Genomic DNA, 17,653 nt, shown 5'->3' with positions numbered 1-17,653 from the left:
CGCCACAGACTGCTCTGGGCACTCGAATGCCGAACTGGGATTCTGAGTGTCAAAATGCAGTGTTTTAGGACGAGTTACGCTTCAACTTGTCCTGCAGTGACGGCCGCATAAGCGTTCGACGGCACCGTGTTGAATGCAATCGTGGAGACTGTATTGTTAAGCGGCATAGCGGACAAATTCCAAGTGTGATGGATTGTGGTGTTATTGCCTATAACAGGCGATCTCACGTTCTACGTCTTGAGGGCTAACTCAGGGAGGCTCTACAGCCCTAGCCATTGCCCCTCCCGCAGGACGTTCCACATGTCATATTTCATCAGGATAACGCCAGGCACACGTGACGAAGAATGTGAAAACACTTCTTCGAAGAACGACGGCCACTGCTCCCCTGGCCTGCCCCTTCGCCTGACAAGTCAGCCTTCGGAAATGTCAAGGATATGGCCGGTCGGCAGTTTGTTCATTCAGCTCCTTCTGCAGCCAAAGTTAACGCTTTGTGGGCACGCCTACAAAGCGCTTGCCACAGTATTCCTCAGAATCATAGTCAGGCACTCTTTAATTCTATGCCATGACGCCTAGCGGCTCTGACTGCACAACATAGTGGTGTTACTCCTTTCTGAATTTTCACAGTTACAGTGCATATAAAGGTGTATAAATCTAATCGTTAGTACAGCGTCATGTCCCCGATGGGAATAATTTTCACTGTGATCACACCTCTCGGTCTCGATGTTCCACTTTTTCCAAACAGCACTGCACTTGGTAGCAGCTACTATCAGGATAAGCCTTGAGCAGAAGTAGATTTACACAAGCAAGAACGGGCAACGGACAGAAGATTTGATGAAATCTTCTCGGGCTTCCATCCGGGTAGCTGCGTCGAAAATCCGCGACGTTTCGTTTCTTCGCATGAAGATGATGAGAATGAAAGTCGCCGAAACGTCGCGGATTTTCGGCGCAGATACCCGTATGGAAGTCCGAACAGATTTCATCAGCAGTATTCACCGGGAAAGCCTGCATTAAGAGACGAGAGAATTGTCTAGTAAATACGATCCTTTAAAGATTGATGTTGTTCTCGCCTATTCCTAGAAGCAGAAGGGCGTTCAAGACAGTGCAAGGCGGTGAACAGTGCGCCAAGCGCCGCCTCACCGTTCTGCGTGGCTCTGTACTGCTGGTCGTACAGCCGGTAGACGCGCCCGTGCGCCCTGAGCAGGGTGTGCGCCGCCAGGTAGTCGCCGACGCCCGGCGCTGGCTGAGCGGGCGCCCGATCCTGGCTCGCGTAGCCCTGCACGACCATCGCTGGCTCGTTGAAGGTGATCCACCACTTCACCTGCAAGTATGAGTCGCGTCAAACTCTCATTGGAGACATGTTCAAAGGCGACCTGCTAGTACTCACCCTGTCGCCGAAGTTTTCAAACAGCACCCTGGCGTATTCCACGAAGTAATCTGCCAGCAGGCCGTTGGCCCATCCGCCTATGTACTGCAGCGCTTGTGGCAGATCCCAGTGGTACATTGTCACCTGCGTCAGATATGCACTCCTCAAAGAATGAATAACATGGACTACAAAGTATAGAAATGACATACCAAACATAAGTGAAAATAATCGGTAGACACAAAGACTTTCGTAGATAGTAAGAAACCAAAAACATTTCATTTGAAACTTTACTGCAGCTTTGCAGTCATATCTTTTCTCAGTACTGAATGGAAAACTGCTCCGACACGTGACATATCACACAATTCTCGTTCAGCATGTGAGGTTCATTCCATCAGTCATGGCACCTATGGTGTATCATGCGATAATGTGGCGTCACCTTAATCGTAGTAAATACTTTTAAAAGCCCGCGGCAAACAGTATAGAACTCAACCGGCAGATTGTTACGGCATCTGATGGTTGCTCGATGCCAGCACCTGAAACAGTGTGACCTTGGTCACGCAAAAATACGGTTTTAAACAGAGTGGAGCAGCGAGCTCAAGTGAAAATTGCCTTTATCATTGTCAGAAAGGCCGCCCAATGTCATGCGGAGCTACATGCAGCTATGGGAAATGCTGGATGACGCAGCCATATTCCATGATACAGTCCATACTGCAGACGTCATCAACAATTGTGTACCACGGTGGGGTGTTAAATCCTCTCCCACCCACCCTGCTCGCTGGACTCCAATCCATGCGACTTCTACCTCATTCCACAACTGCGTGAAAGGCGAAGACAAAGAGGGCGGATATCCTCACAGCATTTCAATCACAAGTGGCACACTTTGATAGCAATGCTAGTGGCATGCGGCACCTTCCCCAACGCCGGCAACGCTGTCTGGATACACTCTGGTAGAATTTTGAGGGACAGTAGTTGATTTTATTCCATTTTTGTTCCATTTGTGCTCCTATACAAAAAATATCTGCAGAGTTCCAATGCGTGTGTTTTATTTAACCCCCTGTCGCAATCTCCTGTACTGGTACCCTATTTTACGTTGACATTTAGACACACAGTGTCTTACCATTTCAACGCGCATCGTAGAATTCACACGACGTCACATTATTAACGAGCGACGCTATTAATATTTCCCATAACGAAACTCAGTCTTCGAAATTGGTCGTATGTAAAGTACACCAGCGGCAAGACGCAGTCAATATCTTTAATTTGTGTTAGCAATGTCGATGATGCTGATGGCAGTACCACCAAAACAGAATTACTAGTCACGGTTTTACGACATTCCTTCTCCAAAAAAGACAAAATAATTTTCCCAGAGGTCGAATCATGAACTACTGCTGACATGAGTATCTTAGAAAAATATGTCGGCGGTGTAGCGAAGCAGCTTTTAATAGACGGGAGGCCTCCGGTCCAGATTGTATACCAGTCAGATTCCTTTCAGAGTACATTGATACAGTAGCTCATTATTTAGCAGTTATATGCAACCGCTCCCCGGCCGAAGTGGCCGAGTGGTTCTAGGCTCTTCAGCCTGGAACGGGGCGATCTCTACGGTCGCAGGTTCGAATCCTGCTTCGGGCACGGATGTGTGTGATGTCCTTAGGTTAGTTAGATTTAAGTAGTTCTAAGTTATAGGGGACTGATGACCTCAGATGTTAAATCCCATAGTGCTCAGAGACATTTTGCAACCGCTCACTCGTCGAAAGATCCGTACCTGAAGATTGGAAAGTAGCACAACGTACACCGATACCCAAGAAAGGAAATACGAGTATCCGCTGCATTGCAGAACCATATCACGAACGTCGATTTGCAGTTGGATTTCGGACCGTACACTGTACTCGAACTTAAAGAATTAACTCGAAGAAAACGATGTATAGACAAATACCACGGATCCAGACAATATCGTTCATATGAAACACAAATAGCTTTTATTTTTAAAAGGTAATGAGTGCTGTAGACAGACGATGTTAAACTGATTCCATAATTTTAGATTTCTAGAAGGTCTTTGACACCATTCCTCACATGCGACTACTAGTGAAATAGCATGACTGTGCAGTATCGCCTCAGTTGCGAGTGGATTCGTCGTTTCCTCTCGAAAATGTTACAGTTCGTAGTAACTGACGGAAGGTCATTGAAAAAACCAAAAGTTGTACAAGAATATCAGAAATTGAATCCGCCTTGATGAAAACACTATGATAATTATTTACTTGTTTATTTTCTTAAACTAGTTTCGATGACAAATATACCCCATCATCATTGTTTTTTTTAACCTAAAACATGCAGAAAATAGCATAGTGACACAAACACAGTGACACATTATTACATGTTTACTATTAGTTTTTTGACATACAGTTTTCTATGGATCCCCTCATACTACCTTATTCACTGTGTGTGCTTTTGAGAATTATTTTCGCTGTTTGTTACATATTTTATGTGCTTTTTTCTGTTGCCGATTTTCTCAGCGACCATAATGTCATTTACTTCTGTGTGAGTGGCTATTAGTAAAAAAATACTAACAGGTGAACTTCGTATATCAGCAATATACACTCAGGGTTGCGGTAGTGTTGTGGAATCCAGTTATTTGGTGTGTACTGGGGTGTTACTTAGTTATTCGTGTACTCACGTTCGTCGGACGGCATGTAGCTGATTCTATACACAGAAAACAAAATTTACTATCAAGAATATTATGCCATCTTGTTGCCCGCGTGTGTCGCGAGAGGTGTGTCACATGATGCGAGAAGGCTATGAAAACCGTAGCGCGAATTACGACGACTTCTGTTCCTTATTTATGTCTCTGTGTGTGATAGGGAAGGAGTTCTTTTAAGATTGTATGCTTTCTGTTCTGCGTCCTTGTTCAGTTCTCTCAAAGCGGTAAAAAGTGTACTGTTGCAATGTGTTGTGTTTTCGTTCATTACATTTTCCCCTTCGACTATAGGGTTTTGTATGTATTAATTTCCTTACGTCGTTAGTTGTCGGTATAGGCTGTTGCTGTTTTTCATAATGTGTAGATCGTTTTCGGTATTAGTGGGGTTATGCTTTTTTGTTCATTAGATGTTCTGCAAAAGTTGTACGTGTGCTGTCAACCTTTAGAGCTCTCATGTGCACTGTGTACCTCGTTCGGAAGTTTCTGCTTGTTTGTCCTATAAATTGTGCCTGACTGGAGTTGCAAATGAGTTGATATATTCCAGCGTTGCTGAATTCGTCTTTTTTCTGACTGGTCTTAGTCTTTTCTGAACTGTAATGTTTGTTCTTAATGTTACTGAGGTCCCTTGCTTTTTCAAGATTTTTCCAATTCTATGTGATATTTTGTTATTGTATGTTAGTGTGTACCATCTGTCTCTTTTTCTTGAAGTGGTGTGGTCTGCTGTGTTGTGTGTGTGTACTGCATGTTTAAGTTTTACCTTGCTGTTGAGTTTGTTTATGATGTCTGCTTTGTAGTCGCTTTCAACAGCAATTTGTTTGATTATATTTAGTTCCTGTGTGTAGTTATCTGGTTTGAGAGGTGTTCTGTTTATCCTGTGGAACATTGGTGTGAAACTTGCATATTTATGCACTGTCAGGTGGTTGGATAACAGCTTATGAGTGGCTCAAGAAAACATTTCAGAAACACCGACTTTTGGAACCGACACAAAAGGCCTGCGGAGTTGGCATATAGGACTTGAATGAAACCATCCCCCTTCCTTGGGACGTTGATTTACTCCAACTTCGCAGTCAAAGACGACTGTTCGCAATGTGATGAGGAACAGGAAGACGTTTTCGGCAACTTCTGACACTATTAACACCTTATGGGCGATTCAACCCTTCTCGACGGAAATCAAAGGGCTGCTACCCCATTTAACATTATCTCACCCCTTTGGAGTGCAGTGGAACCAGGATTTTTGCCTTGTGTACGGGATGAAACCTCTGAGGCTCATTCAAAACAATTCGATCAGATGTGAACGTGATCAAAAGTAGCAGAGGTTGCTTATGCTTTTTCAGTGCTCTTATTTCATGCCCGCCTATGGTGTGATCATGAAGGGGTGTGACAATGTATACAATGGGAACGAGTCTCTTTAAGGCACCTAAGGTTGGAATTACTCTTGGTGGCATCTGCCCCTGTATAGAAAACGGCCTCTACAGAAAAAGACCAGCGAAATAGTCCTAGGCTCCTGCAGGCTAGCAGCTGGCGTCGGAAGTGTGTCAAATGCTTGCCTATCTGCTGGCACTAGGGTACTTCACCGGTTATCTCTGTAACAGCTCATTTTTAAAATTCGAATTTACCGAAGATTTCGTCGAGATGGGTGACCTTAGAGGTACTCCTTGCAATTTTATTCATATGTCTGTTAATGTCACAGCCCTCTGTGATCAGGAGTGTGTGAAACAGGAACACTGTAAGAGCTTAATCACCTTTTGCTGCTTCAGATCACATTCAAATTTCGTTGAATGGTTTTGAATGGTCTGTAGTGGTTCCACAGAGTAAAAATTGCGGTCTCACTGCACTCCAAAGGGTGAGGTCACGTTCATTGGGGTTGCAGCACCATGATATCCATAGCCAAAGCCTTACAGACAAACAAAAATTACGCGAAGCAAAATGTAGTGTGATAAGGGCTATGCGAGAGGCGTTCAATGAATTCGAAAGTAAAATTCTATGTACTGACTTGGTAGAATATCCTAAGAAATTTAGGCCTTATGTCAAAGCAGTAGGTGGATCAAAACAAAATGTCCAGACACTCTGTGAGCAAAATGGTACTGAAACAGAGGATGACAGACTAAAAGCCGAAATACCGAATGTCTTTTTCCAAAGCTGTTTCACAGAGGAAGATTGCACTGTAGTTCCTTCTCTAGATTATCGTACAGATAGCAAAATGATAGATGCTTGATAGGTTCAGGGGAATTACGCCGGATGATATTGTAGAAACCGCACAATATTTCAGCGAGACAACTGCCCGCCATCTTCAGGTGCTACTGTCGCAGTCGCTGAGAAGCTCGCCAATTTATATGCTGGCTTTCTACAACAGCGCAGGCGCCGGCGGGGCATGACGTCATCGAAGACCAATCGTAGACAGCGTCGAATACAAGAGCCCTCTGCTGGAGAACAGGTCGCGGTCTGCCAAAGCGCGCCGCGGCACGGGAAAATGCGACCGGGGGCGACGGACTCCGTTCGCGCGCGCGAGGTGTTGGCGCGCGATTTAAGCATCTGCGCTAAGGTTTCCCATCTGCGTAAATTCGGTGCGGTTGCCACTCTGTGGCTGACGATTCATTAGTGCTGCCAAGGCTGGCTCCCAGGCTTTGCTCAGGTGTCTCTGTTTATTAGGTCACTGTTTATACGTATTTAGACCGCCTCTTTGATGATGGAGTCCCAGTATGTGGAAGCATGCGAGAGGATCTTGGTTTCTTCGTAATTCATGCCGTGTCCCGTGTCAAGGCAGTGTTCAGCAACCGCAGATTTCTCTGGCTGACCCAACCCCGTGTGACGTTTATGTTCGTCGCATCTGTCTTTGATCGTACGACACGTCTGGCCAATATAAGACTTCCCGCATTGGCACGGGATTTTATATATTCCTGGTCTTCTCAGGCCGTGGTTGTCTTTAACAGAGCCCAGCACTGATTTCACTCGTGCTGGAGGCCGGAAAACACATTTAATCCGGTACTTCTTGAAAATTCTGCCCATCTTAAAAGACACGCCACCGACATACGGTAGAAAAACCAACCTCGTGGTATTCTCTGCTTCTTCAGGCTCTTCTTGAGGTTTGAAGCGTGCTGGTCGAAATGCGTTCCGGATCTGCTTCTCGGAGTACCCGTTCTGGGCAAACACAGAGCGCAGATGGCTAAGCTCTGCCGATAAGCTGTCCTGATCTGAGATAGCTGTAGCCCTATGCACTAGCGTCCGCAATACACCGCTGCGCTGTGAGGGATGATGACAGCTCGTAGCTTGTAAATACAAGTCTGTGTGCGTAGGCTTCCGGAACACACTGTGACCCAAGGAGCCGTCTCCTTTTCTACGAACCAAAACACCCAGAAACGGGAGCTCACGATCTTTCTCTACCTTCACGGTGAAGCAGATGCTTGGATGGAGGGAGTTCCGATGTTGCAGGAAAGAAGAAAGCGTTGCTGCCCCATGCGGCCATACCACAAACGTATCATCTACATATCTCCAAAAACATTTGGGTTTCAAAACCACCGCCTGAAGTGCTTCGTCCTCGAAATCTTCCACAAAAAGATTAGCTACTATGAGAGACAGAGGACTACCCACAGCAACACCGTCAGTCTGCTCAAAATACTGGTCGTTAAATAAAAAGTAAGCCGAGGTAAGCACGTGTTTGAAAAGATGTAAGACGTCCTCTTCCAGCTTAGTTCCTATGGGAGTATAATGACTTTTCTCGAGACTAGAAATCTACTCTGTAGGAATCGGCATGGGTCTCGAAAAAGACGGTCGTGTGAAACCCAGCTCGCGCTATTCGTCCACGAGACTCAGAGGGCCATAGACACGGGTTCACAGGTAGATGCCGTGTTTCTTGACTTCCGCAAGGCGTTCGATACAGCTCCCCACAGTCGTTTAATGTGTAAGGTGTCAGGCAAATCCAACACCTTCCATGAAAACCCTGACGTGATAAGCAAATCCAGTAGTAAGTCACATAGCTCCGAATAAATCGTGACACTAAATTAATCAAAGTAATACGAGTAACGAGTGAGCAAATGGAATACCACAGAATAACACAAGAATGACTAAATGCATGTCGTACCTTCCCACCGTGAGGCAGACGCAGTTCCGAGGGGAGAAACGAGGACAGAAGCCGAGAGCAGAACCGTGTTAAGCTAGAAGTCCCTACTATAAGGGACGGACACCCACGTCTCCAGCTAACCACTAGGGCTCACCACCCGCACGTTTTAGCGTGAGACTTTTTCGCGTCTCAGGTACGTCAAGGACCACCCCCCAGCCCATGTTAAAAACTAGAGCCCTCCAGAAAAACAGTATAGATCTTACGATAACACAAAAAGGGCCACTACCACCCGCAAGTTTTAGCTTGAGACTTTTTTCGCGTCTCAGGTATGTCAAGGTCCACCCCCCAGCCCATGTTAAAAGATAGAGCCCTCCAGAAGAACAGTATAGATCTTACGATAACGCTAAAAGGACCACACTAGCTGCAGGTTTTAGCGTGAGACTTTTTAGCGTTTGTTACGTTGCAAACTTTAAAAAGTATAACGCTTCTCATTGGATAGACAGAATTTTTGTAGGCGGAGCTTAAGGTTAACATTGAGACCCTGATTTGTCAGATGAAAACACAGCCAGATAGTTTTTTTAAACCAACTTCGGTAAATTGTAGTAACGAGAAGTTAGAAGGAGAGTTAGTTCTGTGACGGCGAGCTGGATGGCTGGTGCGCCGGCCGCTGTCGCCCTGACGCTGCCTAAACACCGACAAGGTAATGAACGCACGCGATGCCGCATTTTTGAGCGCATAAGGCTTCACTCAAAACTGCAGAAGACTCATCTGTTACACCCCCTTTTTGCGTAATACTAGTTGTTTGTTGTTGTTGTCTTCAGTCCTGAGACTGGTTTGATGCAGCTCTCCACGCTACTCTATCCTGTGCAAGCTGCTTCATCTCCCAGTACCTACTGCAACCTACATCCTTCTGAATCTGCTTAGTGTATTCATCTCTTGGTCTCCCTCTACGATTTTTACCCTCCACGCTGCCCTCCAATGCTACATTTGTGATCCCTTGATGCCTCAAAACATGTTCTACCAACCGATCCCTTCTTCTAGTCAAGTTGTGCCACAAACTTCTCTTCTCCCCAATCCTATTCAATACCTCCTCATTAGTTACGTGATCTGCCCATCTAATCTTCAGCATTCTTCTGTAGCACCACATTTCGAAAGCTTCTATTCTCTTCTTGTCCAAACTAGTTATTGTCCATGTTTCACTTCCATACATGGCTAAACTCCAAACAAATACTTTCATAAACGACTCCCTGATACATAAATCTATATTCGATGTTAACAAATTTCTCTTCTTGAGAAACGCTTTCCTTGCCATTGCCAGTCTACATTTTATATCCTCTCTACTTCGACCATCATCAGTTATTTTACTTCCTAAATAGCAAAACTCCTTTACTACTTTAAGTGTCTCATTTCCTAATCTAATTCCCCCAGCATCACCCGATTTAATTTGACTACATTCCATTACCCTCGTTTTGCTTTTGTTGATGTTCATCTTATATCCTCTTTTCAAGACACTGTCCATTCCGTTCAACTGCTCTTCCAAGTCCTTTGCCGTCTCTGACAGAATTACAATGTCATCGGCGAACCTCAAAGTTTTTATTTCTTCTCCATGAATTTTAATACCTACTCCAAATTTTTCTTTTGTTTCCTTTACTGCTTGCTCAATATACAGATTGAATAACATCGGGGAGAGGCTACAACCCTGTCTCACTCCTTTCCCAACCACTGCTTCCCTTTCATGCCCCTCGACTCTTATGACTGCCATCTGGTTTCTGTACAAATTGTAAATAGCTTTTCGCTCCCTGTATTTTACCCCTGCCACCTTCAGAATTTGAAAGAGAGTATTCCAGTCAACATTGTCAAAAGCTTTCTCTATGTCTACAAATGCTAGAAACGTAGGTTTGCCTTTTCTTAATCTTTCTTTTAAGATAAGTCGTAAGGTCAGTATTGCCTCACGTGTTCCAACATTTCGACGGAATCCAAACTGATCCTCCCCGAGGTCCGCATCTACCAGTTTTTCCATTCGTCTGTAAAGAATTCGCGTCAGTATTTTGCAGCTGTGACTTATTAAACTGATAGTTCGGTAATTTTCACATCTGTCAGCACCTGCTTTCTTTGGGATTGGAATTATTATATTCTTCTTGAAGTCTGAGGGTATTTCACCTGTCTCATACATCTTGCTCACCAGGTGGTAGAGTTTTGTCCTGACTGTCTCTCCCAAGGCCGTCAGTAGTTCTAATGGAATGTTGTCTACTCCGGGGGCCTTGTTTCGACTCAGGTCTTTCAGTGCTCTGTCAAACTCTTCACGCAGTATCGTATCTCCCATTTCATCTTCATCTACATCCTCTTCCATTTCCATAGTATTGTTCTCAAGTACATCGCCCTTGTATAAACCCTCTATATACTCCTTCCACCTTTCTGCCTTCCCTTCTTCGCTTAGAACTGGATTGCCATCTGAGCTCTTGATATTCATACACGTGGTTCTCTTATCTCTAAAGGTCTCTTTAATTTTCCTGTAGGCAGTATCTATCTTACCCCTAGTGAGATAAGCTTCTACAACCTTACATTTGTCCTCTAGCCATCCTTGCTTAGCCATTTTGCACTTCCTGTCGATCTCATTTTTGAGATGTTTGTATTCCTTTTTGCCTGCTTCATTTACTGCATTTTTATATTTTCTCCTTTCATAAATTAAATTCAATATTTCTTCTGTTACCCAAGGATTTCTAGCAACACTCGTCTTTTTACCTACTTTATCCTCTGCTGCCTTCACTACTTCATCCCTCAGAGCTACCCATTCTTCTTCAACTGTGTTTCTTTCCCCCATTGCTGCCAATTGTTCCCTTATGCTCTCCTTGAAACTCTGTACAACCTCTGGTTCTTTCAGCTTATCCAGATCCCATGTCCTTAAATTCCCACCTTTTTGCAGTTTCTTCAGTTTTAACCTACAGGTCATAACCAATAGATTGTGGTCAGAGTCTACATCTGCCCCTGGAAATGTCCTGCAATTTCAAACCTGGTTCCTAAATCTCTGTCTTACCATTATATAATCTATCTGATACCTTTTAGTATCTCCAGGATTCTTCCATGTATACAACGTAATACTAGTGTCGATCGTTAATTAAAACTCATGGTGTTCACATTTGCCACTTGAAGTAAAGATCTGAAACGCGATGATTTTTCTATTTTATAGTTATTGAGAAGCCACATCAGCCACTGTAATTTACGACAGGTTAGATAAGTAATTAAAGATAATTGAGGGTCACTGTAGACCATTTTGCTAGTTTTCTCTTTTGTGAAACTTAATTTAAACCTAGATTATAGATGTGATATGGCATAGGTCATCCTTCGATCGATTGTAGAACTTGGAAACCCATTTAGGGAATAGTCGTTCACATTTTTGTTGAACGCAGTTGGTTTTTACCATCCTGTATTAAAACATTTCCTTTTATCAATAGTGCAATTTAGAAACGATGTTTTGTGAGTAGAATAAAATTTCCAGTGGTAAACTTAACTGCTTTTTCGACGTTATTTTACCAGCTAACTAAAAATAGGAAAGCCTTGAACCCTTTCCACTAAATTTAGTTAGTATTAAGATTCTTTTACAGAGAGTGCAATGGAGCTGACGCTGAGATCATTTAGTATTTGGTTATATCATCGCTAGTCTCACTGAACTCTTCTGAATTCTACATGTCATGTGTGGTCTGGCGTCTCCTTACCAGCAACAGGTCTCAGGTTGAAACTAGTTAATTCCCTAAAAAACACGCTCAGAGCGTCGTTGCGCGAAAGTGGTAGGGAGACACGATATAGAACAATCAGACACCACCATGAATGTTTAGAAATGAACAAAGTAAGAGCATATGGACTATCAAACCAATTATGTGATTGGATTGAAGAGTTCCTAGGTAACAGAACGCAACATGTCATTCTCAATGGGGAGAAGTCTTAAGAAGTAAGAGTGATTTCTGTTAAGAAGTAAGAGTGATTTCTGGTGTGCCGCATGGGGGTGTCAAAGGACCGTTGCTATTCACAATATACATAAATGACCTTGTGGATCACATTGAAAGTTCACAGAGGCTTTTTGCAGGTGACGCTGTGGTGTATCGAGAGGTTGCAACAATGGAAAATTGTACTGAAATGCAGGACGAACTACAACGAATTGACGCATGGTGCAGGAAATGGCAATTTAATCTCAATGTACACAAGTGTAATGTGCTGCGAATACATAGAAACATGGATCCCTTATCATTTAGCTCCAAAATAGCAGGTGAGCAACTGGAAGCAGTTAATTCCTTAAATTATCTGGGAGTACGCATTAGCAGTGATTTAGAATGGAATGATCATATAAAGTTGATCGTTGGTAAAGCAGATGCCAGACTGAGATTCATTGTAAGAATCCTAAGTAAATGCAATCCGAAAACAAAAGAAGTAGGTTACAATACGCTTGTTCCCCCACTCCTTGAATACTGCTCAGCAGTGTGGGATCCGTACGAGATAGAGTTGATAGAAGAGATAGAGAAGATCCAACGGAGAGCAGCGCGCTTCGTTACAAAAAAATGGTTCAAATGGCTCTGAGCACTATGGGACTTAACATCTGCGGTCATCAGTCCCCTAGAACTTAGAACTACTTAAACCTAAGTAACATAAGGACATCACACACATCCATGCTCCAGACAGGATTCGAAACTGCGAGCGTAGCAGTCGCGTGGTTCCGGACTGAGCGCCTAAAACTGCGAGACCTCCCCGGTCGGCGCTTCATTACGGAATCATTTAGTAATCGCGAAAGCGTTACGGAGATGATAGATAAACTCCAGTGGAAGACTCTGCATGAGAGATGCTCAGTACCTCGGTACGGGCTTTTGTTAAAGTTTCGAGAACATACCTTCACCGAAGAGTCAAGCAGTATATTGCTCCCTCCTACGTATATCTCGCGAAGAGACCATGAGGATAAAATCAGAGAGATTAGAGCCCACACAGAAGCTTACCGACAATCCTTCTTTCCACGAACAATACGAGACTGGAATTGAAGGGAGGACAGATAGAGGTACCCAAGGTACTCTCCGCCACACACCGTCAGTTGGCTTGCGGAATATGGGTGTAGATGTAGATGTAGAGTATAGCTGGAACGTCTGGGAAACATCACTAGTATCAAAGGTTACCAAGAACATATTCCTGTTCCTCAACGCGCTGTGAACTATCATTTTCGATAGCGAAATGTATGGGAATAGACGTCCGAAGGGAAGGGATGGTTTCATTGACACACTCTAAGCCACCCCTGAGGCATAGATTCTGTCGATTCTGAAAGGCGGTGTATCTGAAATATTTTCCTCAGCCACTCATAGTACAATAGAGTCATTTTAGCACTGGGATTGGCGCTTTTGATCTCCATCGCATGGGCATCAAAGGAAGGGATGAAATGTGGGTAAGAGGGACTTAGACGTCCTTCTCATTGGGTGGCACATCCATGGTGGTGTTGGGTAGAATATACGTCACATTTTGTGTCAGTGTGACAGCATTAACCCATTGTACACGTCTCATGAACTTCTGAGCTCGGGTTTTTGTTCGCATGTGTCGACGCCATGCTGTTTGAAGCGTCGGTGAGCCTTAGGACAACTTTGTTGGATGCCACGCTTTTGCACCAGTACAGAAAGTTTGTAAGCATCTTTGGGTCAAATTTAAAACTTGTTCGTGGCGACGGGCGAAAGATATGAGGTTTCGAAAAAGTGGTTCTTAATTCTGTTCCTCCGTGTAGTTCTTCTGGTAGTATCATTTTCAAAAGCCAGTAGATGTTGGAGCGAGTAATTAGTAGACGTAGTGGTAGGTTTCCCTCCAACGGTATCCTTATCTTGTGGTGGTGGGGCTTGCGTGGTCAAATGATCCTCAGAGGTATTGCAGCGGTAGTTTAGCAACCCTTAGGGCCTACCAATCGCCAACAGACGTAGAAAATTACACAATAGTCTATGGGGAGGCAGTGAAGCACAGTTTTCGAACTGGTTTCTGTGTTAACAAAGTCACTGTACCAATGGTAAAGTATTTTACGGCAGTGAACCCAAGAACCTCAGTTCTAAATTTATCAGTGAAAAACTACCAACTTGCCTTTGTGAACTGTCGTGTACAAACAGAGGAAAGTGAAGCTCAGTTAATGGCTATATTCTATGCAGAGCTGGAAAAAGATATGGATTCCATCCTTAAACACAGCTGCAGAATTCCCATCGGCAATTTTAATGTCAAAATTGGAAGGGAGACCATCTTTACTCCCACAATAGGTCTTCGTAGTCTCCATGAAAATAGTAACGACAATGGAATAAGCGGTGCTACGTCCAAGGGCCTGTTTATCGAAAACACTACCCACATAGACAGGTGCACAAAGGAACATGGGTATCTCCAGATGGAAAAACAGTTAAACAAATAGATCACATAACAATTAATGCAGAAGCCAGGAATTGGATTATGTATGTAAGAAATTCCCGTGGGTTTCAGTGTGGTTCTGACCATTCCTTGGTTAAAAGTCAACTCAGAGACACCCTGAAACCAAACCAAAGAAGTAAACTAAAGAAAGTGGCACGTTTAGAAATAGAAAAAGTAGCACAGGAGGAAACCAGAAATGAACTTCAGGTTGAGATCAGGAATCGTTTTACAATACTGCCGGCAACAGAGGACTCAGATTTAAATCAGTAATGGGAAGAAACTAGAAATGTGGTTACAAAGGCTGCAGGAGCAGTCATTGGAAAAAGAGTGGCGAGGAAGAAGAAATGGTTCAATGAGGTCTTTGAAGAGGCGGTCAACAGGAGAAAAGAAGCCCGTGACAAGTGGTTACAGTCAGCAACTGATCAGAGCAGTGAGACAGAATTTGACAGAGTCTGAAGACAAACACAAGCGGTATTGCGGAAGGAAACAGAAGTTCGTGACTGGCGTTATTACAGAAGCAGATGAAAACTTGCAAATAAGGAGGACGAAGAACATGTACAGAAAGATCAACTATCTGATGAAAAGCTATAAACCGACTGAGAAATTCATTTAAAAATGCCAAAGGAGAGATGCTGACAAATGAATATCAAATTGCAAATAGATGGGAAGAATATTCCAGTGACTTGTTAAAATGTGAAGACCCAACGACATTCTTTTACTACTCCTGTCCTAGACAGCGGAACCCGAATACCGACCACCAACTGTAGGAGAGATCAGGAGGAGGATAAAACAGCTTAAAAAGGTCAGAATCCCAGGAGAAGATGGCATCCATGCTGAAATAATTCAGGAAAGGGGTGAATACCTTGTCGCAACGATTATCGAATTGGAACATTTAAAACATTCCAGAAGACTGGAGAAATGCACTAATGTGTCCCATCCACGAGAAGAGTGATCAAATAGAATGTGAAAAGTACTGCAGTATCGCTCTGCTCAGTATTTGTTATAAGATCTTCTCAAACTGTCTTCTAGACTGAATCAAATAGTTGGAAGACACTGTTATTGGAGAATATGAAGGAGGATTTCGACACGGGAGATGTACTATCGACCAAATGTTTGTCTTACGCCAGATCGTAGAAAAAGGTGGGAGTTTGGCCAAGAACTACACATGCTCCTTATCGACTTCAGAAAAGCTTATGATTGCATTCATCGGTAAAGTATGATGAAATGACTGGAAGAGTTTGGTTTTGTCAAGAAACTAGTAAGCCTCATGAAGGTCTGTCTGATGGATACTACTACAAAGGTAAAAATTAGAAATAAGGTAACTGAAGCATTCAAAATAAATACTGGGCTACGGCACGGTGATGAACTATCGCCTGTTCCTTTCAATCTTGCATTAGAGAAGATAATGCGAGAGATGTCACCTAATGAACTTACAGGAGTCCAGACCCGGGATGTGAACATCAAATTCCTCGGATATGTCGATGATACAGTGCTACTATCTGGAACGAGAGAAGGATTAGAGGAAATGGCTGACGTTCTTGAAGCAACAACGATGTCTCAGGGAACACCTGATGAAGACATAAAGTAATGACGTCTAAATATCGTGTTTGGAAGACGCTGATATCCGGCAGAAAACCCGATTTCCACGAGATGTCATCAAATCGCCGGGGAAGACTAAGAAATTACAACAACGATGAAAATTGAGCTTCAAATCAATCGTGACAAGACGGAATACATGGTTCTACACCGTAGACATAATGATACTCAAGAACCACTTCCACTCTTATAGATAGCTGAAGGTTCTTACTGTCAAGTCAGAGAGGTCAAATATCTGGGCTCAGTATTCTGAGATGAACCATCCAGTAAAATGGAAATACAGGCCAGACTACAGGCAGGAATTCGCTGTTACCACAACCTTAACGCTCTCCGCAAAACCAGAAGTTTGTCAAGACATCTCAAAATAAGCATCTACACAACACTCCTAGAGCCAGTAGTACTATATGGATGTGCCACCTGGTGTACAACCAAGTAAGTTCTGAACAGACTAATGATATTTGAAAGGAAGGTCCTTCGGAAGATTTTTGGACCAGTTTACGATAATGAGAGTGAAAAATGGAGGATTCGTCACTATATAGAGCTGTATGATATTTACAAAGCGCCGAACGTCGTGGCTATTATGAAGAAAAGACGACTCCAGTAGGCAGGACACGTTCCTGGAATGCAGGACAACCGATGACCGAAAACAGTATCCAATGCCAAGCCCACCGGCAGAGGGCCCGTAGGAAGACCTAGAACTCGATGGAGTGACTGCGTATCCAAAGACCTTCAGAGAGTGAGACTTCTGGAAGGACAGCAGAAGGGAGCCGAAGACATATAACATATCAAAGCTGATGATTCCGTATGCTGTCTGTCCTTTTGGAGTGTTTAAGAAGGGTAGTAGGAGTAATCCATCGAACTACAGACCTATACCATTGACGTCGGTTTGCAGTAGGGTTTTGGAGCATATACTGTATTCAAACATTATGAATCACCTCGAAGGGAACGATCTATTGATAAGTAATCTGCATGGTTTCAGAAAAACATCGTTCTTGTGCAACGCAGCTACCTCTTTATTCGCACGAAGTAATGGCCGCTATCGACAGGGGATCTCAAGTTGATTCCGTATTTCTAGATTTCCGGAAAGCTTTTGACACCGTTCCTCACAAGCGACTTCTAATCAAGCTGCGGGCCTATGGGGTATCGTCTCAGTTGTGGAACTGGATTCGTGATTTCCTGTCAGGAAGATCGAGTTCGTATTAATAGACACAAATCATCGAGTAAAACTGAAGTGATATCAGGTGTTCCCCAGGGAAGCGTCCTGGGACTTCTGCTGTTCCTGCTCTATATAAATGACCTGGGTGACAATCTGAGCAGTTCTCTTAGGTTGTTCGCAGATGATACTGTAATTTACCGTCTAGTAAGGTCATCCGAAGACCAGTATCAGTTGCAAAGCGATTTAGAAAAGATTGCTGTGTGTTGTGGAAGGTGGCAGTTGACGCTAAATAACGAAAAGTGTGAGGTGATCCACATGAGTTCCAAAATAAATCCGTTGGAATTCGATTACTCGATAAATAGTACAATTCTCAAGGCTGTCAATTCA

General features: G+C 43.6%; 1 protein-coding gene across 1 annotated transcript in view; it reads right to left on the bottom strand.

The window, feature by feature from the left end:
• The window catches only part of LOC126282015 (myrosinase 1-like), a 74,346-nt gene that overhangs the window by 44,040 nt on the left and 12,653 nt on the right, over positions 1–17,653 (bottom strand). The window contains exons 4-5 of the mRNA XM_049981408.1: positions 1,385–1,507; positions 1,138–1,318 (exon numbers count right to left, since the gene is read on the bottom strand). Of these exons, the coding sequence (XP_049837365.1) occupies positions 1,138–1,318; positions 1,385–1,507 (304 nt within the window). The remainder of the gene's footprint in view (positions 1–1,137; positions 1,319–1,384; positions 1,508–17,653) is intronic.

This window comes from Schistocerca gregaria, chromosome 7 (assembly GCF_023897955.1).
Source record: "Schistocerca gregaria isolate iqSchGreg1 chromosome 7, iqSchGreg1.2, whole genome shotgun sequence".
Taxonomy (NCBI): domain Eukaryota; kingdom Metazoa; phylum Arthropoda; class Insecta; order Orthoptera; family Acrididae; genus Schistocerca; species Schistocerca gregaria.
This window is presented reverse-complemented; position numbering and strand designations above follow the sequence as displayed.